This window comes from Dendrobates tinctorius, unplaced genomic scaffold (genome assembly GCF_039654945.1).
Source record: "Dendrobates tinctorius isolate UK_male_01 unplaced genomic scaffold, ASM3965494v1 ptg000062l, whole genome shotgun sequence".
NCBI classification, from domain to species: Eukaryota; Metazoa; Chordata; class Amphibia; order Anura; family Dendrobatidae; genus Dendrobates; species Dendrobates tinctorius.
The window spans coordinates 22523427-22549868 of NW_027361730.1; the positions used below are offsets into that span (position 1 = coordinate 22523427).

The 26442-nt window shown below is 46.2% G+C and overlaps 1 protein-coding gene across 1 annotated transcript in view; it reads right to left on the reverse strand.

The window, feature by feature from the left end:
• LOC141092867 (uncharacterized) overlaps positions 1 to 26442 on the reverse strand; it is an 83751-nt gene that overhangs the window by 4474 nt on the left and 52835 nt on the right. The window contains exons 2-3 of the mRNA XM_073579179.1: positions 21116 to 21281; positions 6320 to 6466 (exon numbers count right to left, since the gene is read on the reverse strand). Coding sequence (XP_073435280.1) covers positions 6320 to 6466; positions 21116 to 21281 — 313 coding nt within the window. The remainder of the gene's footprint in view (positions 1 to 6319; positions 6467 to 21115; positions 21282 to 26442) is intronic.

A 26442-nucleotide genomic window follows, 5' to 3' on the forward strand; every position in this document is an offset into this window, starting at 1 on the left:
ATTATCTTTTTCATGTTCATGCTCCTTTACAAGCTCCTTTGAATTGCTGCTCAGCAAGATCCATCCATTTTTTTCAGTCTCCAAACAGTTTGTGCATAACATTTTTCATGAGAAAGCCTCTTTGCTCCCATCCCATACAGGGAAAGTTTCATACACAGACTTTTTGATCATAGTGTACAGATCTTGCTGGGCAGCAGATAAACAGAGCTTTTAAAGAAGCATTCAAACAGCACTACAGCATAGTGTTTTGGAGAGGAGGAAGCAAAATAAGGAAATTAAGTATATTATAATAATTCATAACTTTGCAATGCCTGGAGAATTGTATAGTAAAGCAATAATAAGTTACCATATGTTAAACTAAACATTTTACAACCAATAAGCTTTCTTAGTCTTAGTAGAAATATGATATAATGAACTTTTGCCAATAGTCTTGATTTTGTGTGTTAATGTTGAGAGGAATTGTCCCATGTTCATAAATAGTTAAAATTACAAAAACAAGCAATTTTGCAATTTGATTCTTATTAAAAGTCCTATACGTTCTCCATAGCTTGAACTCAATCCATAAAGAAAGCAATCCCCACTCAGGTCCATCATCTGTTACTGGTATTATAGGGGATTTACATGCTACTGGTAACACAAAGGCTTTGAAAAAGTGAAATGGCTCCTCACCCCCCAAAAGAAATTCTACAAATTCTTTACTACCAAATCTGAATGCCTTCTTCCCTTCTGAGCATCCACATGTTGGCATTCCTGTAGTGATGAGAGCCAATTTAATTTACGGGTGCATGTCTCCAGAAACATGAGCTGGGCATAATGTATGGGCACTACAATCTATGGGCACTACAATCTTTGGGCATTACAATGTACTGGGCACTATAATGTATGGGCACTTCAATGGCATATTTGCAGTTTTCACTCAGCAAAATCCACTGCTGCTTGTTTTTGCAAAACACCCATGGAGTCAAATTGTCACCACACTTGTAGATAAATTCCCAAAGGGTTATAATTTCCAAAATGGGGTGACTGTGATTCTGCTCTTCTAGCACTTGGGGGTTCTGTTTGTAGAGTCTGCAAAATATTCTAGGAAAATCTGTGCTCCAGGAGGCAAATAGTGCTCTGTCCCTCCCAAGTCTAGCTGTTGTCATGCCCATCATGCCGGCCATGCTGCTTGCGCTGCATGATCCCCATTGTCATGCCTCATTGTCCCCAGGGCCGGGTCCCTGCGGGCACCCCGCGGGTCTCGCAGTGTGCACACGCACCTCCTGACTGTTATGCTGCAAGATCTCTGTAACAGTGTGCACACGCACCTCCTGACTGTTATGCTGCAAGATCTCTGGAAGCAGTGTGCACACGCACCTCATGACTGTTGTGCTGCAAGATGCCTGGAGCAGTGTGCACGCGCGTCTTACCTCATGGCTGCACGCCGTTGCTGGGTAACCATCCGTCTCTGCTCTGATTCTGCAATCCTCTCTGTATTCCTGGAGCTCCTGGTCATGTGACCTTCTCTATGGTCCAGCCAGTCTGATCTAGCAATGCTCTCTATGACCCAGGAGGATTTGAACCAGAAGTCCTTCCCTGGTTCTGACCCAGAAGTTTAGGTGCTATGGTGCTATATCAAACCGCCCCTTCCTATGGTCGGGGCCTGAGTATCGTGTTGCTTCCCTGCATGGCTGCTTGGTCTGCTCGGTCGCTCCCTCTGCACATGCTCTGTGCTTGTACTCTGTTTCTTGTCTCGTGCCATGTCTTGTGTTGTCTCGTGCCATGTTTGTCCTTGCCATTCTTTGCCTTGTAGTACTTCCTCTGTTCTCTGCCTTAGCCTGTTTTGCTATGTCTTGCCTAAGTTCTTCCTTGCCTTGTTGTTCGTCCTTGACCCGGCTCTGGGCTTCGGCCTACGCTCCACTGCTAGACTGTCCTATGGTGCTCTCTAGCACACTCCCTGACTAGTCCCCAGGCTCCGCCTTGACCCAGCTCTGGGCTTCGGCCTACGCTCCGCTGCAAGTTCTATGTCTCTGTACCCGGCTCTGGGCTCTAGCATACGCTCCGCTTCTCTTCTCTTGTACCCGGCTCTGTGTACTGCCTACGTTCCGCTCTCTGTCCTGAAACCTGACCCTGGCGTGCCCTCTGCACGCGCAGGACCTTGCCTTGAACTCTGCCCCTGGCATGCCCTCTGCATGCTCAGGACCATGTCTTGAACTCTGTGCCTAGTCTCCGTTTTTCATGCGCTCCTGCACCTCTCATACCAGGCTTTGCCGTGCTGTCTCGCACGCGTCTCTGTCCTGTAGCTTTGCCTAGCCCTGCCTTGTGGGTGCGTGGCGTCTTGCACGCGCTTGGTTGCCCCGTGCACGCCTGTTGTGCCTCAGCCGTGCCGCCTCTAGCCGTGCCCGCCTGTGTGCCTCCAGCCGGTACCGCCTGCCGGTGCTCCAGTCGTGGTTTCCGTGCTCCCTTGCACTCACGCTGTTTCTCGCACTGTGCATTTTCGTGCTACTCTTGCACAAGTCTTTTGCTTTCCTTGCTCTGTCCTGAACCTTGTCTCTCTGTCGTGTTCTGAGTTCTATGACCTGTCTTGAATCTTTGTCTTGCTTGTACCTTGCTCTGTGCCCTACTCTTTGTCTTGAACCCTGACCCTGGCATGCCCTTCTGCACGTGCAGGACATCTGTCCTAAACTTCAAAGCCCTACGTGTTCTCTAGCTCATGTGGGACCAGCCGCTAACCTTGTACCATGGCCAGGACCATTCTTTGTACCGCGTCCCTGGTGTGCACTTAGCACGCACAGGACCTTGAATCTTGAACCTTGGCGGCTTCCTTAGCGTGCCCAGGACCTTAGACCTTGAACCCTGGCGTGTCTCCTATACACGCACCATGCCTAGTGTGTTGAACCCTGGTTTGCTTGCCGGATGTCCGGATCCTGCCGATCTCCATCAGAAGTCCAGAACCTGATGACCCTGTTGATCGCTGCCTGCTGTCCGGAGTCCGACGTCATCGTGCCTTTGCCTGTACTCAGCCATGCCATCTAGCACGTACCATGCCATGGACCTCAGCGTGCCCTTGCACGCACCTTGCTGTGTTTTCCCTGTGTTATCACGTCTTGCACCTGATGTTACCCTGAAGTTTTCCTTAATGAAGATATCTTGAACTTACGTCTTGTCTTGTTTCCTGCATGTCCCTGGTCGTCAGACACTCACATTGTGTCTTCCTTGAGCCGACCGTCTGGTCCCAGCAGTCGTGGTGGCTCACCTCCTTGGTCTTGCCCCTGACACTCCCTGTATAGGGGGTGGTTCCTCACAAGGTCAGCTCACCCTTGGTGGGTGGGTGCCACGACCCAGAAGGTCCACTCTAAAGAAAAAGTCGACTCAGCTGCAGCTAACTCATCACAGTCGTATGGTTAAGTAGTACTGTACAGCCACATATGGGGTATTTCCACATTCAGCAGAAATTGTGGGACAAATCTTGGTGCCATTTTTAGCCATTTTCTAGTGTGAAATTGTAAAACCTGGCTGCAAGAGGCAAAATTTTATTGGTAAAAGTGTAATTATTATTTTTCACTGCCCAATGGTATAAAATTCTGTGACACACCCATTTTGTCAATGTGATCACTTATGGGGTATTTCTTATGGGGTATTTCTGATGTTCTTGGACCTCAAGTGGCTCTTCCAGTGGGTCATTGCACCTGTGAACAATGACAATAAAATCTGCATTATAATATGGTGCTCTTTCACTCCTGAGCTTTGCACTGTGCCTGAAAAGTATTTCCCAATTACATGTGGGGTATTGGCGAACTCAGGAGAAATTTCACAATAAACTGTGAGGTCCATTTTTTTCCTGTTAGCCCTTTATAAAAATTAAAAATTTGGGGCTAAAAACATTGTAGTGATAAAAATGTAATTATTCTTTCTTTATCACTCAATGGCAAAAAATTCTGTGAGGCACATGTGATGTCAATATGCTCACTGCACCCCTAGATGAATTCATTGGGAGGTGTAGTTTGTAAAATAGTGTCACTTATGGGGGGTTCTGCTGTTCTGACACCTCAGTGGCTCTGCCAATATGACATATCACCATCAAACCATTCCAGCAACATCTGAACTCCAATATGGTGCTTCTTCCATTCAGAGCTTTGTACTGTGCCTCAAAAGTGGATTTTGACCACATATGGGATATTGGCATACTCATGAGAAATGGAGTAACAAATTGTGCCATTCAATTTCTCATATCCTTTTTGAAAATTAAAAACTTGAGGCTAAAGTAACATTTTAGTGGAAAAAAATTACCATTGATTCAGCCCAATGTTAAACAATTCTGTGAATCGCCTGATGTTTAAAATGTTCACTACACCCTTAGATGAATTCCTCAAGAGGTGTAGTTTCCAAAATGGGATTACTTCCAAAATTTGCCGGCCGCGCCTGTGCAGTAGTAGAATTCGGAATGTCGGTGCCTGTATGATGAATGTAATTTTTTTTTAAAAAGTAATAAAATATTATACTCTCGCGCCTTGGCTGATTGGCGCGAGTCGGGGGGGTTGTGGCCCCCACTGTGCCACAAGCCAGACTAACCTGGAAGGGGCGTGACTATGACAGCTACCTCGGTCTTCGCTGGAGCCTCTGATGGTGAGGTCAGGCTTGTGCGGCAGGTAGCTACCGGGTGTCACTCCAGGGTGGTGTCTGGCTGTGGCTGCTGATCCCACTCGGGGACAAGTCACTTGAACAGGTGCTACAGACAGGCAGGCAGGTAGGCATGGAAGGCGCGGCTGGTACCCAGGCAGGCACGGCTGAGACACAGGGCAAGCAGGCACGGCTGAGACACAGGGCAAGCAGGCACGACTGAAACACAGGGCAAGCGGGCACAGTTGAGACACAGGGCAAACAGGCACGGCTCAGACACAGGGCAAGCAGGCACGGCTGAGACACAGGGCAAGCAGGCACGGCTTGATACACTGGCAGGCAGGCATGACTTGGAGACAGGGCAGGCAGGCACGGCTTGAGACACAGGGCAGGCAGGCACAGCCTGAGACACAGGGCAGGCAGGTGTGGTATGCGAAGGAATAGGTAGGAACCTGTTCACACAGCAGGAACGGGTACTGGCCGGAAGGAATGGAATATGGAGGAACAGGTAGGGTCCTATTCACACAGGAGGTGCAGGTACTGGTACTGATAGGAAGGAGTGGAATATGGCGGGAATGGTTTGAACCTGTTCACACGGGAGGAGCAGGTATGGATACACGCAGGAGTGCAGAGTAGGCGGAGCCTCAGGAGTGCGGAGTAGGCAGAGCTGCAGGAGTGCGGAGTAGGCGGAGCCACAGGAGTGAGGAGCAGACGGAGCCGCAAGGGTGCAAAGCAGGCAGAGCCGCAAGGGTGCAGAGCAGGCAGAGCTGCAAGGGTGCAAAGCAGGCAGAGCTGCAAGGCTGCAGAGCACAGACAGGGAGGACACAGGGAAAGACTCAGCAGGGAAAGAAGCCAAAGACAAGGAGGCAGGGGAAGGACAGAGTACAGACAAGGTACAGTGACAAAGACTCAAGGACCAGGATATACTGCCTCCTGGAAGGCGGACAGAGGTACTAGGCAAGACAAGGTCAGGAGCTAAAGCACAGAGACCAGGATATTCAGCCTCCTGGAGGGCAGACAGACAAGCACAAGACAAAGCTAGGAGTGTAGCCTCCAAAGAAGGAGAAACACAGAACAGGGCCTGGCTTGCTCAGCAGCAAAACACTGAGTTTAGACATTGCATAGGCAATGATCCAGTTGGTGGGGCAGTCCTAAATAGTAGAGGGCTCTAGGTAATTGGTCAGGGACACATTAGCCAGGTGCACCCTGACTCCATAAGGAGCAGAGAGTTCAGGCACCGCCCCCCTATACACACAGTCAGGAAACATGAACATAGCAGACAGGAGACAAGGCAAGGAGCTGGCGGCAGAGAGAAATCACACCATGACCTGGAGCAGTGAGTAAGTTGGTGTGCGGGAGATTGGAGGCCATGCAGTGATGCCAGCAGGGTTGTTACAGATATGCAGTATGTAAAATAAGGGGGCAGGTCACTGAGGGATGAGTGACCTGTCATATGCCATACAGATGATTATCTAAGCAGAGCACCACATGAAGACCCCCCCACAGGCCGCCCCAAAGCACAAGAATCTCATTAACTGAAAACTGCAAATAAAGATTAAGCAACAACCAAGGTATCATTTTAATCAGTATAACGGCACCAACCTGACAGTGTCTGTAGTTTACTGAGCACAATCCTGCTGACAGGTTCACTTTAAAGTTAAATAGAAGGTTGTCATTGGAAAGTCTATGTGATTATTATTATGGTATATATGAAATGTACCTGTGCACAGTCGTCAGTTTTCTTCTTTTGTCCATTTGGGTTATTGCCACCATTATTTTTAGGAAGGCCTGTTTTATGCTGAGAAACTGTTTTTTCTCTCATTGAATTTGGTCCCTGAATGTTGTCGTACTTGTTATTTTCCGAAAACTGTAGAATAAATATTATTGTTAATTTTATAAGTTTGATAAGTAAAATTGTTAACAAATGAACTTAAATAATCTGAAAATAAAATGTTTGATCTCTAACCACAAATTGGTGAGGAATAAAATCATACATAACACTGGGGAACAATTTGAAAAAAATTTTCTGTTGAGTTAGGTTTTTGAGCTGATTTATACTAAAATTGGCATGCTGATTCCAAAAATGTAGTCAGTTTTTTTCTATCACGTCAAGTTTTTCCTCCTCAACTTACCTGCCATAGAAGCACAATTGCACTGATTTCTGTAATAAGACTTGTTATCTGAGTACAATTCGACTCATATAGAGCTACGTGGCAACTTGTAAGAGTAGTCACAACTGAGACAGTGTGGTGAGAGGTGTGTACAGCTCCCAATACATCATAATTATCAATATCTTTACACAAAAAATGTATCATAGTAGGAATAAATAGGATTTGTGATAGCTTTTCTCTTTACATTGGGCGCTTAGTTGTAATTTATATATCTTTTATGATTTTTTTCTTTGTTAGTTTTCAAAGCTTGTAACTTTCCATCTCAGTGTTTTATTTGCTTATGTACATATTTCCTTTGTTTCAGATCATGTCTGCTCCTTCTTCCTCTCGTCGTAAATGCCTAAACAACCCTGACTCCTTCTGCTATATCTGTGGTGTTTTCACCATTCCAGTTCAAAGGGCAAACATCAGTGCATTTGTCAAACAAGCATATTTTGCATATTTTAAAGTAAAACTCGGTGATCAAGATAAGCCATGGGCCCCTCACATAGTGTGCAAGCAGTGTGTCAAGAGTTTACGGATGTGGACCAAAGGAACACGTGAAAAGTTGGCATTTGGTATCCCCATGGTGTGGAGAGAGCAAAAAAGTCATTCCACAGACTGTTACTTCTGTTTAGTGAAAACATCAGGATTTAACAGGAAAAATAAAAGTAAAATAGAATATCCAAATCTACCATCAGCTATCAGACCAATGCCTCATTCAGCTGAAATTCCAGTGCCAGTTTTCGAACAGCTACCATCTCTAGAAGTTCTGAGTGATGTTGACGAACACAGTGACAGCAATGATGCAGAATTTGAAAGTCACAAGGATTCAGTTCGTAAGGGATTTGATCAGCACGAGTTAAATGATTTAGCACGTGAATTGGGCTTATCAAAAAAAGCTTCAGAATTACTAGCATCAAGGCTGAATGAGAAACAGTTACTTGAACAAGGAGCGAAGGTATCATACTTTCGTTCTAGAGAAAGTACATTTTTGCAGTACTTTCGGTGTGACAGCGGTTTTGTGTTTTGCCATAATATTCCTGGTTTACTACAAGAATTAGGGCTTTCAATGTACAATCCAAATGAATGGCGACTGTTTATTGATAGCTCAAAGCGGAGTCTTAAGTGTGTCCTTCTACACAATGGCAATTTATTTGGTGCAGTCCCTATTGGGCATTCTGTCTCTCTTCGTGAAGAACATGGAGATGTAAAGAGAGTTATTGAGTTATTGAAATATGACACACACAATTGGATCATCTGTGTTGACCTTATAATGGTTTGCTTCCTTCTTGGTCAGCAACGTGGGTACACAAAGTATCCCTGCTTTCTCTGTATGTGGGATAGCAGAGCTCGAGAAAAGCATTGGGTTGAGTCGAATTGGCCTCCAAGATCTGGTCTTAAACCTGGAGATCCTAACATTCTACATCAGCCACTTGTTGACAGGAAAAATATACTATTCCCACCTCTGCACATAAAACTAGGTCTCATGAAGCAATTTGTAAAAGCATTGCCAACTGACGGCGACTGTTTTAAGTACATCATGTTGGCACTTCCTGGACTGTCCATTGAAAAAATCAAGGCTGGTGTGTTTGATGGTCCACAAATTCGACAGCTCATCAAAGATGAACATTTCACCGGGACTATGTCAGATCTTGAGAAGAATGCTTGGTTATCATTCAAAGACGTCGTCAAGAACTTTCTTGGAAATACACGTGCAAGTAATTACCAAGAAATTGTTCAGAAACTATTGGAGAGCTACAAAGCGCTTGGTTGCAACATGAGTATTAAACTACATTTTCTGCATTGCCATCTTGCCAACTTTCCGGAAAATCTTGGTGCTGTTAGCGATGAGCAAGGTGAACGATTTCACCAAGATTTGAAGGTTATGGAAGACCGTTACCAGGGTAGATGGGATGTACATATGATGGCTGACTATTGCTGGAGCATCAAACGTGATTGTCCTCAAGTTAAACACTCCAGAAAAAGCTATAAATGTACATTTTTACCTTAAATACTTGCATATATATATATATATATCCTTTGTAAAAAACATGATAGTGTTAAAAAACATATTTGTCATGCCTATTTCTTATATATTTCATTTTTTGTTCATATTTGTACTATTTAAAAAAAAAAAAAACTTTTTAGGTACAGTAGTTTACATATTTTTGAGAAGACAAAAATCCTATAGTTCAAAAACTTGACGTGATAGAGAAAAACTGAGATCATTTCTGGATTCAGCATCCAAAAATTAATTAAGAACAGTTGTCTGACCTAACTCCTAAAAAATTGCGTTCCCCATCTGTTACTTTGAAGTTGGCTTTCTCTAACACAAGACCTGTCATGGTTTGAACAGGGTTCTTGCCCTGCACTCACAGGGTTAAGTGTTCGTGGCCTCTTTCTGGATCTGGGAGGGGTATTTATACTCACTCTTCACCAGGGTTCTCTGTCAGCTATACTGTTGTTCTGGTGTGTCTGACCCCTGGTGTGCGTGTATTCTGCGTTGCTTGTTTGATTCCCGTGTATGACCCGGCCTGTTCCCTCACTCTGTACTCCGTCTCTCGCTTTGGTACTACTGTCTTCTCCGGTTCTGACCTCCTGGCTTGGCTATCGTTACTCCGTTACAGTTTGTCCCTATTGTACCGTCTATTGCCCGTTCTGGTTTTCTGACCTATTGCTACGTCCTGACTATCCTTTCTGTCTAAACCCCGTGGTACTGTATTGCTATCTGGTGCTTTGACCCTGGCATCGTCTGGTTTCTGTCTCTGTCTATGCCCCTTGGTAACATTGCCCCGTAGTTACCTTTCTAGGAGTTTCCCTGCAGCTCCTAGATCTGTGGAGCTTAGGCCACGCCCCCAGCAGTCATGTGCTTCAGGTCCTGATACTCTGAAGCATGCATCGTCACCGCTGCTGCCCTGCTCCACAGGTATCTGTGAGTACTGTCTTTGTACTCAGGACACCCGCACTGGCACAGTGAGCAAGTGCAGTGCGGTGTTCCTGACATTATAGCTGACCATTTCAGGTTTTTTTTTTCCCCCCTCTGAGAAAAAAAAAAAAAAAAAGTGTGTTATCCTCATGGATCCCATACATGCCTTGGCTGATCAGGTCAAGCACCTGACCCAAATGTTCCACAAACTTAATGTGGAACAGCGCATGATGGCCCAGACCCAGCAACAGTTGGTGGATACGGTACAGGGGGCTGCCTCTACAGGGGATTCTTGTGCTGGGGATAGAGATGTATCATTGGCATTCCCAGAATCTCCGGTCAAATTGCCAGACCTTTTCTCAGGGGATAAAAAGGAGTTCAGGTCTTTCAGAGAAGGATGCAAGCTTTTTTTTTCTCTGAGGCCCCGCTCTTCCGGGGATGAGTTCCAGAGGGTGGGGGTCGTCATTTCCCTACTTCGGGGGGCTCCACAGGCATGGGCTTTCTCTCTCTCTTCCTCTGCTCCTGAACGCATGTCTGTGAATTTGTTCTTTGAGGCTCTGGGGCACATTTATGATGAGCCTGATAGAGTGCGTCTGGCAGAGGATATGGTGATGAGTGTGACACAGGGAAGGAACTCTGCTGGATGGTTCTGCTCTGAGTTCAGACGCTGGGCAGCGGAGGTCTCTTGGGATGACGCTGCCCTCCGGGGTTTGTTCTGTAGAGGCCTGTCCGAACGTTTGAAAGATGCCCTAGCCCTTCATCCTCCACCGGATTCTTTGGAGGACGCTATGATCCAGGCTGTCCGCATGGACCGTAGGCTGCAGGCAAGAGGGGTCATGCTGCAGGAGACCCCTTTATTCTCCAATCTGAGAGACTCTGCATCTAGTCCTGAGCCCATGGAGGTTGGTGCCACGTCATTGGAGGAAAAAGAGAGGAGACACCGAAGAAACAACCAATTGTGCTTTTACTGTGGATCCGCTGGACATTGGAGAAGGAACTGTCCTTCTTGCCCTTCTTCAGTGAAGCCGTCAGGAAAACGACTGAGTCTGGGTAACAATCGAGGAGGTTGCCCAGACTCCCAGGTACCCTTTTACTCGCTTACTAAAATTCTGCTTCCGGTGGAACTGGAACTTACAGGCGGCCCGGTTGGGACTACCGCCTTTGTTGACTGTGGTTCTTCTATTAATCTGATCGATGCCAAAGTTGTGACTTTTCATAAGATAGGGACAGTCAGGTTAAAAGATCCTGTTAAAATCGTGGCAAATGATTCTTCTCCTATCACCCAGGAGGGAATTTGTTTCATGACTAATACCTTTTCTCTGAAAGTGGGTTCCACTCACGTGGAAAAATTAAGATGTTTTGTCATAAATAATCTGCCGGCTGGACTGATACTGGGTATGCCTTGGCTTCAACGTCACAATCCTACTATTGACTGGGTCACAGGGGAGATCATTCAGTGGGGTTGTATGGCTAATGGTCTATGTTGTAACTTGACAACCCTTGTCACCCCAATAAAATCTGTGTCAGTGTCGTCTGTCGATCTGGAAGGTATTCCGGAGTGCCTGAAAGATTTTCAAGATGTATTTTCTGAAAGTGAGGCTGAGGCGCTACCACCACATAGACCCTTTGATTGTGCCATTAATCTAGTCCCTGGAGCCAAGTTACCCAAGGCTCGCCTGTTCAATTTGTCCGGGCCCGAACGTCTAGCCATGAAGGAGTACATTACTGAGAGTCTCCGCAAAGGGCATATTAGGCCTTCTGTTTCACCTGTGGCAGCAGGCTTCTTTTTTGTTAAGAAAAAAGATGGTGGTTTGCGGCTGTGCCTCGACTTTTGGGAATTAAACAAAATTACTGTGAAAAATACATACCCTCTCCCCCTAATTCCTGATTTATGTAATCAACTCACCGGGGCCAAGTGGTTCTCTAAACTGGATTTACGTGGGGCATATAACCTTATAAGAGTCCGTGAAGGGGACGAATGGAAAACAGCATTCCTGACGACTGAAGGGCTGTTCGAAAACTTGGTTATGACCTTTGGTCTCACCAACGCTCCTGCTGTTTTTCAGAATTTTATTAATGTAATTTTCTCTGATTTAATCGGTCGTTTTGTGGTTATCTATTTGGATGACATTCTGGTGTACTCGGTGGACAGTCAATCTCACTTGCACCATTTGCGGATGGTTCTCATGAGACTGAGGGAGAATCATTTGTATGCCAAGCTGGAAAAATGCTCATTTTTCATGCAAGAAGTATCCTTTCTGGGGTTGATTGTGTCAGGAGAGGGGTTCCGCATGGATCCTAAGAAAGTCCAGGCTGTTACAGAGTGGGTGCAACCTCATGACTTGAAAGGGTTGCAACGATTTTTGGGCTTTGCCAACTTTTATAGGAAATTTATTAAGGGCTTTTCGCAGGTGGTAAAGCCTCTAATGGACCTCACTCTCAAGGGAGCTGATGTAAAAAATTGGTCTGTAGCTGCAAAAAACTCTTTCATGACATTAAAAAAGTGCTTTTCTTCAGCCCCTGTATTGGTACAACCCGACCCGTCAAGACCTTTTGTCGTGGAGGTTGACGCCTCGGAAGTGGGGGTGGGGTCAGTTTTGTCTCAGGGCCCTCCTACCCTTACTAACCTGAGGCCTTGCGCCTTCTTCTCTAAAAAATTTTCCTCTGCTGAGAGAAATTACGATGTCGGCAATAGAGAGTTGTTGGCGGTAAAGCTGGCTTTTGAAGAATGGAGGCATTTCCTGGAAGGGTCTGTTCAACCCATTACAGTCATCACTGATCACAAAAATTTGGCCTATATGGAGTCTGCCAAGAGATTGACCCCCAGACAGGCTCGGTGGGCACTTTTTTTTTCTCGTTTTCAGTTTACCAACACATTCCGCCCGGGATCTAAAAACATCAAGGCTGATGCCTTATCCCGAAGCTTTGATTCGGTGTCCCCTCCAGAACCTCCCTCCTCCATTCTTCAGCCAGGAGTAGTGGTGGCCGAAATCTCATCTGAGTTACAGAGAGGGATTTTGGAGGCCCAGGCTCGGGCTCCTGGTGGTAAACCCCCGGGTAAATTGTTTGTACCGGAACGTTTCCGGCTCGGACTTATGCAGGAATTTCATGATTCTGTGTTGAGTGCTCATCCTGGGATTGCAGCTACCCGGGGGGCAATTGCAAGGGATTTCTGGTGGCCCTCTATGGTAACAGATATTAAAAAGTTTGTGACTGCATGTGGGGTGTGCGCTCGTTCTAAAAGTTCTCAGGTCCGGCCGGCCGGGGAATTGGTGCCTTTGCCAATTCCGGATAGACCATGGACACATTTGTCCATGGATTTTATCACAAATCTTCCCCCTTCCAGGGGCAACTCGGTGATATGGGTGGTGGTGGATAGGTTTTCAAAACAAGCTCACTTTGTACCTCTCCCCGCGTTACCATCTGCTGAAACCCTGGCCCGCTTATTTATGCAGCATATAATTAGGTTACATGGAGTGCCTATGAATGTGGTGTCAGACAGAGGAGTACAGTTTGTAGCCAGGTTCTGGAGGGCTTTTTGCAAAAAGCTGGGGATTTCGTTGTCCTTCTCCTCTGCCTACCACCCAGAGTCTAATGGACAGACGGAGCGCACGAACTAATCGTTGGAGCAGATTCTGAGATGCTTGGCCTCTTCCAGGCAGGAGGACTGGTGTGAGGTATTGCCCATGGCAGAGTTTGCATTCAACGGTCGTGTGAGTCAGTCTACTGGGAAGTCTCCTTTTCAGGTCAACTATGGCTTTAACCCACATTTTGGAGAGTTTTCCCGTATGGATTCAGGTTGTCCTGGTGCTGAGGATGTGACACAACGTCTTAGAATTCTTTGGAGGGAGGTTCAGAGGAATATTTCCAAGGCCCAGGAAAACTATAAGCGGTTTGCTGACAGGAGGAGGGGGCCAGGTCCAGCATTTGCAGTAGGGGAGAAGGTGTGGCTATCCACCCGCAATATCAAGCTTAAGATACCTTCTATAAAGCTGGGCCCCAAGTTTATTGGCCCATACAAAGTTGTGGAGGTTGTTAACCCAGTAGCCTACCGACTGCAGCTGCCCACCTCCTTTAAAATTTCTAATGTCTTCCACAGGTCCCTGTTAAATCCTGTGGGGACGGTGAGAGAGGATCCCTCATCAAATGCTCCACCAGTGCTGGTAGAGGGGCAGCTGGAGTATGAAGTAGGGCGCATTGTTGACTCCCGGTGGGTGCGCCGGAGACTCCAGTATCTGATACACTGGAAGGGGTACTCTCTGGAGGATCGGTCATGGGTTCCGGCCAGTTCGGTGCATGCCGATCGTCTGGTGCGGGCTTTCCACGCCAGATACCCAGACAAGCCTGGGGGTCCAGTGGCCCCCCATTAAGAGGGGGGTACTGTCATGGTTTGAACAGGGTTCTTGCCCTGCACTCACAGGGTTATGTGTTCGTGGCCTCTTTCTGGATCTGGGAGGGGTATTTATACTCACTCTTCACCAGGGTTCTCTGTCAGCTATACTGTTGTTCTGGTGTGTCTGACCCCTGGTGTGCGTGTATTCTGCGTTGCTTGTTTGATTCCCGTGTATGACCCGGCCTGTTCCCTCACTCTGTACTCCGTCTCTCGCTTTGGTACTACTGTCTTCTCCGGTTCTGACCTCCTGGCTTGGCTATCGTTACTCCGTTACAGTTTGTCCCTATTGTACCGTCTATTGCCCGTTCTGGTTTTCTGACCTATTGCTACGTCCTGACTATCCTTTCTGTCTAAACCCCGTGGTACTGTATTGCTATCTGGTGCTTTGACCCTGGCTTCGTCTGGTTTCTGTCTCTGTCTATGCCCCTTGGTAACATTGCCCCGTAGTTACCTTTCTAGGAGTTTCCCTGCAGCTCCTAGATCTGTGGAGCTTAGGCCACGCCCCCAGCAGTCATGTGCTTCAGGTCCTGATACTCTGAAGCACGCATCGTCACCGCTGCTGCCCTGCTCCACAGGTATCTGTGAGTACTGTCTTTGTACTCAGGACACCCGCACTGGCACAGTGAGCAAGTGCAGTGCGGTGTTCCTGACAAGACCATTGCTATTGAAAAACAAAAAAAAACTAATGATATTACTTAGTATATGAGCCTGTAGGTTCCACCACTGAGCCCTTCATGAACTCGACAACTATGGTGTAACTGTTCTTGGGTGTAACAGTAGCTCCTTCAGCTTTTACAAGACACCACAACACTTTTATATGTGTAGTGTCTGCAAATGAATAGAGTTTAGATAAAGACAAAGCACTATGTCAATTAAATGTCAAAACAAACTTCAAGAAAGCGATGGCCAGGCACAATAGATGAACTTTCACAAAACCTACCCATTTCAAAAGAGCTAGGTGACAATCTGTGTTGTGGTCTCCTGACTCTTCCAGATTAACCGATGTGTCATGATCTGCTGAGTTTGTGGGATCAGGTAGTTCAGAGGTTAATCTGGACAGCCTCAATCTGAGATTCTGGGAAGCTTTTTATAGCCTCATTGTGGGTTCACTCCTCGTCACTTATACTCAGACCCTTGGCCGAGTGTTTGTGACCGTGGCGTGCTTTGTGACTGTGATACTTTATGCTTGTTTGGTTTTGATCCGGTTCTGTCCCTGTTACGAGTTCTGCCTGTTCCTTTTGTACTGCGTTACCATCTCTGTGTATGACTCTTGACTTACGTTCTGACTATTCTCTGCTTGCCCCTCTGGTAGCGCGCCGCCCTCTCTGTGTATGACCCCTCCCCGTTTGTCTGACCTCAGTTTCCCTAGTCTCTACTCCAGGATTCCTGTAATAGAATCTTACAGTCATCTCCTGCAGCAGGACGCTAACCAACGCCCCCTGTAGTCACATGATCGTAGGTCCTTGTACTCTTTACTACCTTTAGTGTCGCAGGTCCTGTTCTCGGAACTTTCCTTGCAGTATCGGACCCCGGGCCCTCCCGTAGTCTGGGTGAGTTATCTTGCTCAGCCGCGGCAGTCCGCGGCGCTGACAGGATCCTGATATTATAAGCGACCGCACATTTATTAGGGGTGGGGAAAGTTGTGCTTATTTTCTGGCCAAATTAGCACTATGGATCCCCTGCAGGCTTTGGCCGATCAGGTCAAACAGCTAACCCAAATGTTCCAAAAGCTTAATGTGTAACAACGCACGATTGCCCATACACAACAGCAGTTGATGGACACCATGCAGGGACCCATAGCGGCAGGGTCTCCTTGTCCCGGGAATAGGGACGTATCTGTGGTATCCCCTGAGTCTCCGGTCAAATTGCCTGACCCCTTTTCAGGGGATAAAAAGGAGTTTAGGTCCTTCAGGGAGGGATGTAAGCTTTTTTCTTTAAGGCCCCGTTCCTCTGGGGATGAATTCCAGATGGTGGGGGTTGTTATTTCTCTGCTGGGGGGGCCCCCCAAGCTTGGGCTTTCTCTCTGTCTCCCAGTGCCCCCGAGAGAATGACAGTGGATGCCTTCTTTGATGCCCTGGGCCGCATATATGATGAGCCTGACAGAGTACGTGTGGCTGAAGATATGCTCATGAGTGTGCGTCAGGGTAAACGCTCAGCTGAGTGGTTTTGTGGGGAGCTCCAACGCTGGGCTGCAGAGGTCTCATGGGATGATGCTGCCCTTCGGCGCTTATTCTGCAGAGGATGCCATTACACAGGCCGTGCGTATGGACCGCAGGCTGCGGGCTAGGGGTGTCATGCATTCCGAGACATCCCTATTCTCCGGCAGCAAAGAGACCTGTGTCGCTCCTGAACCCATGGAGATTGGCACCACTTCAGTCAAGGAGAAGGAGAGGAAGCGCCGTCGGGAGAAGCGGCTCTGTTTTTACTGCGGGGAATCTGGTCATTGGATAAAGGATTGCCTCTCGTGCCCATCATCCTCCAAAGCGACGGGAAACGACTAGGTCTGGGTAGTAGTCAAGGAGGCTGCCCAGACCTTCAGGTACTTTCTTCCTCGTGTTATAAAGTTTTTCTAAGGGTTGAACTGTTGGTAGACAATGTCCATTTTTTTTTCTACAGCACTGGTGGACAGTGGCTCATCACTCAACCTGGTCAACACTGATGTTTCCCAATTCCAGATAGGGACAGTCAGGCTTCCTACACCACTTAAAGTCGTGGCTATTGACTCATCTCCTCTTACCCGAACTGGGATAATTTCTGTTTCTGAAAAATTTACGATGAAAATTGGTTCTTCCCATGCGGAAGAAATTGAATGTTTTGTCATGGACAAATTGCCCGCAGGGCTGGTGCTGGGCATGCCGTGGCTTCGGTGCCATAACCCGGTGATTGACTGGGACTCTGGGGAGATTGTTAAATGGGGTCCAAGTGTGCTGACTGTTACCATAAATCAATTTGTTGTGTGAAAATTGCTAAACCTGTCTCTGGGTCTTCCGGAGTACCTGAGAGACTTTGAGGATGCGTTTTCTGAGAGCGAGACTGAGGCGTTACCCCCTCATAGGCCATTTGATTGTGCCATCGATCTGATTCCTGGAGACAAATTGCCCAAAGCTCGCCTGTTCAATTTATCAGGCCCTGAGCGCCTAGCTATGAAACAATACATTTCTGAAAGTCTCCATAAGGGGCACATAAGACTCTCAGTTTCCCCGGTAGCAGCGGGGTTTTCTTTGTTAAGAAAAAAGATGGCGGCCTACGTCCCTGCCTCGACTTTCAAGAACTAAATAAAATTACTGTCAGGAACACATATCCCCTACCGTTGATTCCTGATCTCTGTAACCAGCTCTCTGGCTCCAAATGGTTCTCTAAACTGGATCTGAGGGGGGCTTACAACCTTATAAGAATACGAGAGGGGGATGAGTGGAAAACGGCTTTCCTTACTTCTGAGGGGTTGTTTGAGAATTTAGTAATGCCGTTTGGGCTCACCAACGCACCCGCAGCGTTTCAAAATTTTATCAATGTGGTGTTTTCAGATCTCATTGGTCGTTTTGTAGTGGTGTACCTAGATGATATCCTGATATATTCTGTTGACAAAGTTTCCCATTTGTTGCATGTTAAAACAGTGCTGCAGCGGCTCAGAGAAAACCAATTGTATGTCAAACTTGAGAAATGTTCCTTTTTTGTTCAGGAATTGTCGTTTCTAGGTCTGATAATTTCACCTCAGGGGTTTCGCATGGATCCCAAGAAGGTGCAAGCTATTGTGGAGTGGGTCCAGCCCCGGGACCTTAGGGGACTCCAGCGCTTCTTGGGATTTGCGAATTATTATCGCAAGTTTATTAAAGATTTTTCTCAGGTAACTAAACCTCTCACAGACCTCACTTGTAAGGGGGCAGATGTCAGAAACTGGTCCGCATCAGCTAAACAATCCTTTCTGACGTTAAAAAACTGTTTCTCATCTGCTCCTATCCTGGTCCAACCGGATCCTTCCAAACCATTCGTGGTTGAGGTGGATGCTTATGAGGTGGGGGTGGGGGCAGTTTTGTCACAAGGACCAGCTTCTCTGACGAATCTCATGCCTTGTGCCTATTTTTCTAAGAAATTTTCTCCGGCGGAGAAAAATTATGACGTAGGCAACAGAGAGCTTCTGGCTATTAAATTGGCGTTCAAAGAATGGAGGCACTTTTTGCAGGGGGCAGCTTTCCCTATTTCAGTTGTCACTGACCATAAAAATTTAGAGTACATCAAATCAGCTAAAAGACTGACTCCAAGGCAGTCACTTTTTTTTTCCAGATTTCAGTTTTCAATTACCTTTCGGCCAGGGTCTAAGAATGTAAAGGCCGATGCCTTATCACGGAGTTTTGAGCCGTTATCTGCCCCCGATCCGCCGTCCCCCATTCTTCAACCCAGTCTTGTGGTTGTCGAGGTGTCCTTAGAATTGGAGCTGGAGATTGTGGGGGCTCAATCTGTGGCTCCAAGCTCCAAACCTGTAGACAAATTGTCCCGCAGCATTTGCGCAACAAACTCCTGGGGGAATTACATGATTCAAAGTTGAGTGCACATCCTGGTATAGCCGCCACACTGGAAGCAGTGGCAAGGGTCTTTTGGTGGCCTTTAATGGCTTCAGATATCAAGAAATATGTCGCAGCATGTGGGATTTGTGCCCGTTCTAAGAGCTCTAGTTGCCGGCCGGGGAATTGGTGCCTTTGCCAGTCCCAGGAAGGCCATTGACACACTTGTTCATGGACTTCATCGCCAATCTTCCCGTGGTTATACTGTAATTTGGGTAGTGGTGGACAGGTTTTCTACGTTGGCACATTTTGTACCCATGACAAGTTTACCGTCAGCAGAAACACTCTCTAGACATTTCCTGTCCCAGGTGGTACGCTTACACGGGGTCCCCACTAATATTGTATCAGACAGAGGCACTCAGTTTGTGTCTAAATTCTGGCGGGCCTTCTGCAAAAAATTGGGGATGTCTCTGTCTTTTTCCTCAGCGTATCACCCAGAAACCAACGGACAAACTGAACGCATCAAGCAGTCGCTAGAACAAATATTCGGTGCCTGACTTCTACCCTGCAGAGCGACTGGTCTGATGCCTTACCACTAGCAGAATTTGCCTTCAACAACCGGGTAAACCAATCTACCGGTAGGTCACCATTTTTTATTAATTATGGAATCAACCCTCATTTTGGCGAATTTTCTCGGATAGATTCTGGATGTCCGGGGACAGAGGACGGAATCAATCGTCTCAAGGATCTTTGGACAAAGGTTCGTTTAAATATTTCTAAGGCTCAGGAGAAATATAAACATTTTGCAGATAGGAAGAGGGACTCTGCTCAGGCACTGCTTTGTGGGGATAAGGTGTGGCTGTTCACACGAAATATAAATCTTCGATTTCCCTCCGCCAAACTGGGGCCTAAATTTATTGGCCCCTATGAGGTCATTGAAGTAGTGAACCCTGTAACCTACCGCCTTCGTCTTCCTCCCTCCTTAAAACTCCACAATGTTTTTCATAGGCCTTTGCTTAAACCCTTGGGGGCAGTGGGGGAGGATACTGATACTACACCTCCACCAGTCTTGGTTGAGGGACATATGGAGTTTGAGGTACAACATATTATGGATTCCAGGCGGGTTCGGGGGTCTTTGCAGTATTTGGTGCATTGGAGGGGGGATGGTCCGGAGGATCGGTCGTGGGTACCAGCCAGGTCAGTACACTCTGACCGTCTGATTCGTGCATTCCATGCCCGGCATCCTCGAAAGCCTGGGGTCCAGAGGCCCCCCATTGAGAGGAGGGTACTGTCATGATCTGCTGAGTTTGTGGGATCAGATAGTTCAGAGGATAATCTGGACAGCCTCACTCTGAGATTCTGGGAGGCTTTTTATAGCCTCATTGGGGGATCACTCCTCGTTGCTTATACTCAGACCCTTGGCCGAGTGTTTGTGACCCTGGTGAGCTTTGTGACTGTGATTCTTTATGCTTGTTTGGTTTTGATCCGGTTCTGTCCCTGTTACGAGTTCTGCCTGTTCCTTTTGTACTGCGTTACTATCTCTGTGTATGACTCTTGGCATACATTCTGACTCTTCTCTGCTTGCCCCTCTGGTACCGCGCCGCCCTCTCTGTGTATGACCCCCCGTTTTTCTGACCTGAGTTTCCCTAGTCTCTACTCCAGGATTCCTGTAATAGAATCTTACAGTCATCTCCTGCAGCAGGACGCTAAGCCACACCCCCTGTGGTCACATGATCGTAGGTCCTTGTACTCTTTACTACCTTTAGTGTCGCAGGTCCTGTTCTCGGAACTTTCCCTGCAGTATCGGACCCCGGGCCCTCCTGTAGTCTGGGTGAGTTACCTTGCTCAGCCGCGGCAGTCCGCCGGCGCTGACAGGATCCTGATACGATGTCAAAGGAAAGAAGGGATGGTGGATTTCAAAATGTTTTTTGGCCTATCTACTCCTGTGGAGCTGTAAGGAGGGAGTGAGAAATGGCTATCAGGTGACATCTATACTAATTATACAGCCAACTTAAAGAACACTCTCATCAAAGTTTTTTCCTCTTAAAATGTGTCAGTCATCATATTATTTACCATTCTGTACTTACAATTGATTGTTTTGCCTTTCTACTCAGAAAATTATTCTCTTTTCCATTAGGTCTATGATATCACATGATTAAAAAATGACTAGTTGAATCATTCTAAGCTCTGTTTTGAAACAGGAGGTAAATTTTCCCTGCATGAGTCACGAGTCACTGCAAAAGTCGCTGGCAGGGGGAGGAGCAGAGGAGCTGAGTCATGAGTTGAAGAGGGAAATGATTCATGCCGGGAAAATAGACTTCCTGTTTCTACACAGAGCAGAGAAAAGAGGAAAATTAGCTGAGTAGAAATACAAAATGAGCAATTGTAAGTACACAGTGCTATATAATATGGTGACTGCAACATATTAAGGGAATACACATTTTGTTGGGAGGAGGAGTGCTTCTTTAACTGAAAACACCATTTCAAATCAGTATTGAGTAGTAATATGGAAAAGGGTTTTATACTGTTCTTGATTCTAGCATACCTTAATAAAAAATTGTGACAACTTCTCTCCAAAAGGCTCGATAGGTGTATTTTGGTAATATGATATCAGAGCAGGCAAACTTTCATGGGAATAACTATCTCCTGCTATTACCAATTCTCCATCTGACAACTGGTTTATAACAAAATGTCGGCATCTGTCTCTCCCTCTGTAAGAAAAAGAAAAAAATCATTGTAATATATTTTTAAAGTGTAAATCCTTATTTGCATATATTTCCCATAGGAGTTTTTCCAGCTTGTCTATAACAATAGAATATCACCTGGCTGTGTGTTTCTAGTCATTGTCATGCTGGAAGACTCAGCCATGACCCATCTTTAATGCTCTTACTGAAGGAAGGAGGTTGGCCAAAATCTTGCGATAAATGACCCTATCCATCCTCCCTTCAATATGGTGCAATCATCCTGTCCCCTTTGCAGAAATGCTGTCCCAAAGCATAATGTTTCCCCCAGCATGCTTCATGGTTGGGACGTGTTCTTGGGGTTCTACTCATCCTTCTTCTTCCTTCAAACATGGCGAGTGGAGTTGATACCAAAAACTTCTCTGGATCATTCAGATAGTCATTTGTGAACTTCAAATGGGGCTGGACATGTGCTGGTGTGAGCAGGAGGACTTTGGGTGCGCTACAGGATTTTAATCCATGGCAGCGTAGAGTGTTACTAAAGGTAGTGTTTGAGACTGTGGTCCCAGGTCATTGACCAGGTCCTCCTGTGTAGTTCTGGGCTGATTCCTGACCCTTCTCAGAAGCATTCTTACCCCAGGAGGCGAGATTTTGCATGGAGCCACAGACTGAGGAAGATTGACGTCATCTTGTGTTTCTTCCATTTTCCAATAATTGTGCCAACAGTTGTTGCCTTCACACCAAACTGCTTGCCAATTGTCCTATAGCCCATCCCAGCCTCGTGCAGGTCTACAATTTTGTCCCTGGTGTCCTTGGACAGCTCTTTGGTCTTGAACATGGTGGAGAGGTTGGAGTGAGTGTTAATGATTGAGTGTGTGGACAGGTGTCTTTTATACAGATAATGAGTTCAAACAGGAGCAATTAATGCAGGTAATGAGTGCAAAATAGGAGGGCTTCTTAAAGAAAAACTAAGGGTCCCGTTTCACATAGCGATGCACCAGCGATCCCAACAATGATACGACCTGGTAGGGATCGCTGGTGCGTCGCTAAATGGTCGCTAGTAAGATGCCAAACAGGCAGATCTCTTCAGCAATGCAGCAACGATCCAGCAATCCATATAACGACCTTGGCGGTCGTTGGTACCTTGTCACACAGCAGCTATTCTGAACGATTCCATCCTGCGTCCCTGAGTTCTGCGTCGCCAACGAGGTCGCTCTTCGGCGTCAAACACAACGATGCATGCTGGCCAGCGGGATGTCGATGATGAAAAATGGCCCAGGACATTCCAGCACGATCAGCGACATCCAGCGGGGGGCCGGTCGCCGCTACGTGTCACATGTAGCGAGGTCGCTGTTGCTTCACAATCGGTGATGCTTCAGCGATCTTGCTAGCGATCTCGCTATGTGAGACGGGGGCTTAACTGCAATTTAATTATTTAAAAATCATACAATAATTTTCTGTTTTTTATTTAAGATTCTGTCTCTCACAGATGAAGTGTATGTACGATACAAAATTACAGACCACTACATTCTTTGTAGGTGGGAAAACTTGCAAAATTGTGTTTATATATATATGTATATATATGTATATATATACACTCACTGGCCACTTTATTAGGTACACCATGCTAGTAACGGGTTGGACCCCCTTTTGCCTTCAGAACTGCCTCAATTCTTCGTGGCAGAGATTCAACAAGGTGCTGGAAGCATTCCTCAGAGATTTTGGACCATATTGACATGATGGCATCACACAGTTGGCGCAGATTTGTCGGCTGCACATCCCTGATGCGAATCTCCCGTTCCACCACATCCCAAAGATGCTCTATTGGATTGAGATCTGGTGACTGAGGAGGCCATTTGAGTACAGTGAACTCATTGTCATGTTCAAGAAACCAATCTGAGATGATTCGAGCTTTATGACATGGCGCATTATCCTGCTGAAAGTAGCCATCAGATGTTGGGTACATTGTGGTCATAAAGGGATGGACATGGTCAGCAACAATACTCAGGTAGGCTGTGGCGTTGCAACGATGCTCAATTGGTACCAAGGGGCCCAAAGAGTGCCAAGAAAAAATTCCCCACACCATGACACCACCACCACCAGCCTGAACCGTTGATACAAGGCAGGATGGATCCATGCTTTCATGTTGTTTACGCCAAATTCTGACCCGAATGTCGCAGCAGAAATCGAGACTCATCAGACCAGGCAACGTTTTTCCAATCTTCTACTGTCCAATTTCGATGAGCTTGTGCAAATTGTAGCCTCAGTTTCCTGTTCTTAGCTGAGAGGAGTGGTACCCGGTGTGGTCTTCTGCTGCTGTAGCCCATCTGCCTCAAAGTTCGACGCACTGTGCGTTCAGAGATGCTCTTCTGCCTACCTTGGTTGTAACGGGTGGCAATTTGAGTCACTGTTGCCTTTCTATCAGCTCGAACCAGTCTGCCCATTCTCCTCTGACCTCTGGCATCAACATGGCATTTCCAGCCACAGAACTGCCGCTCACTGGATTTTTTTTCTTTTTCGGACCATTCTCTGTAAACCCTAGAGATGGTTGTGCGTGAAAATCCCAGTAGATCAGCAGTTTCTGAAATACTCAGACCAGCCCTTCTGGCACCAACAATCATGCCACGTTCAAAGGCACTCAAATCACCTTTCTTCCCCATACTGATGCTCGGTTTGAACTGCAGGAGATTGTCTTGACCATGTCTACATGCCTAAATGCACTGAGTTGCCGCCATGTGATTGGCAGATTAGAAATTAAGTCTTAACACACAGTTGGACAGGTGTACCTAATAAAGTGGCCAGTGAGTGTATATATATATATATATATATGTATATATACAGTGGAAACGGAAAGTATTCAGACCCCTTTAAATTTTTCACTCTTTGTTTCATTGCAGCCATTTGGTAAATTCAAAAAAGTTCTTTTTTTCATTAATGTACACTCTGCACCCCATATTGACTGAAAAAAACAAAACAGAAATGTAGAAATTTTTGCAAATTTATTAAAAAAGAAAAACTGAAATATCACATGGTCATAAGTATTCAGACCCTGTGCTCAGTATTGAGTAGAAGCACCCTTTTGAGCTAGTACAGCCATGAGTCTTCTTGGGAATGATGCAACAAGTTTTTCACACCTGGATTTGGGGATCCTCTGCCATTCTTCCTTGCAGATCCTCTCCAGTTCAGTCAGGTTGGATGGTGAACGTTGGTGGACAGCCATTTTCCGGTCTCTCCAGAGAAGCGTAATTCGGCTTAGGTCAGGGCTCTGGCTGGGCCAGTCAAGAATGAGCACAGAGTTGTTTTGAAGCCACTCCTTTGTTATTTTAGCTGTGTGCTTAGGGTCATTGTCTTGTTGGAAGGTGAACCTTTGGCCAAGTCTGAGGTCCAGAGCACTCTGGAAGAGGTTTTCATCCAGGATATCTCTGAACTTGGCCGCATTCATGTTTCCTTCATTTGAAGCTAGTCCTCCTGTCCCTGCAGCTGAAAAACACCCACATAGCATGATGCTGCCACCACCATGTTTCACTGTTAGGATTGTATTGGGCAGGAGATGAGCAGTGCTTGGTTTTCTCCACACATACTGCTTACAATTATCACCAAAAAGGTCTATCTGCATCTCATCAGACTAGATATTCTTATTTCTCATAGTCTGGGAGTCCTTCATGTGTTTTTTAGCAAACTGTATGGAGGCTTTCATATGTCTTGCATTGAGGAGAGGCTTCCGTCGGGCCACACTGCCATAAAGGCCCGACTGGTGGAGGGCTGTAGTGAGAGTTGACTTTGTGGAACTTTCTCCCCTCTCCCTACTGCAGCTCAGCCACAGTGATCTTGGAGTTCTCCTTTACCTCTCTCACCAAGGTTCTTCTCCCACGATTGCTCAGTTTGACTGGACGGCCAGGTCTAGGAAGACTTCTGGTGGTCCCAAACTTCTTCCATTTAAGGATTATGGAAGCCACTGTGCTCTTAGGAACCTTGAGTACTGCAGAAATTCTTTCGGAGCCTTGGCCAGATCTGTGTCTTGCAACAATTCTGTCTCTGAGCTCCTTGGCCAGTTCCTTTGACTGCATAATTCTCATTTGGTCTGACATGCACTGTGAGCTGTCAAGCATATGCCGTTACAAATTAAGTCCTATCAGTTTAATTAAACACATCTGGACTCCAATGAAGGAGTAGAACCATCTCAAGTAGGATCACAAGGAAATGGACAGCATGTGACTTAAATATGAGTGTCTGAGCAAGGGTCTGAATACTTATGCCCATGTGATATTTAAGTTTTTCTTTTCTAAAAAATTTGCAAAAATTTCTACATTTCCTGTTTTTTTCAGCCAAGATGGGGTGCAGAGTGTACATTAATGAGAAAAAGATGAACTCTTTTTTGCATTTACCAAATGGCTGTAATGAAACAAAGAGTGAAAATTTCGCACCCACTGTATATATATATATATATATATATATATATATACTGTATATACAGTACAGAACAAAAGTTTGGACACACCTGCTCATTGAAAGAGTTTTCTTTATTTTCATGACTATGAAAATTGTAGATTCACTCTGAAGGCATCAAAACTATGAATTAACACATGTGGAATTATATAATTAGCAAAAAAGTGTGAAACAACTTAAAATATGTCTTATATTCTAGGTTCTTCAAAGTAGACACCTTTTGCTTTGATTACTGCTTTGCACACTCTTGGCATTCTCTTGATGAGCTTCAAGACGTAGTCACCGGAAATGGTATACAAAACAGTCTTGAAGGAGTTCACAGAGATGCTTAGCACTTGTTGGCCCTTTTGCCTTCACTCTGCGGTCCAGCTCACCCCAAACCATTTGATTGGGTTCAGGTCTGGTGACTGTCAAGGCCAGGTCATCTGGCGTAGCACCCCATCACTCTCCCTCTTGGTCAAATAGCCCTTACACAGCCTGGAGGTGTGTTTGGGGTCATTGTCCTGTTGAAAAATAAACGATGGTCCAACTAAACGCAAACCGGATGGAATAGCATGCCGCTGCAAGATGCTGTGGTAGCCATGCTGGTTCAGTATGCCTTCAATTTTTAATAAATCCCCAACAGTGTCACCAGCAAAGCACCCCCACACCATCACACCTCCTCCTCCATGCTCCACGGTGGGAACCAGACATGTAGAGTCCATCCGTTCAACTTTTCTGCGTCACACAAAGACACGGTGGTTAG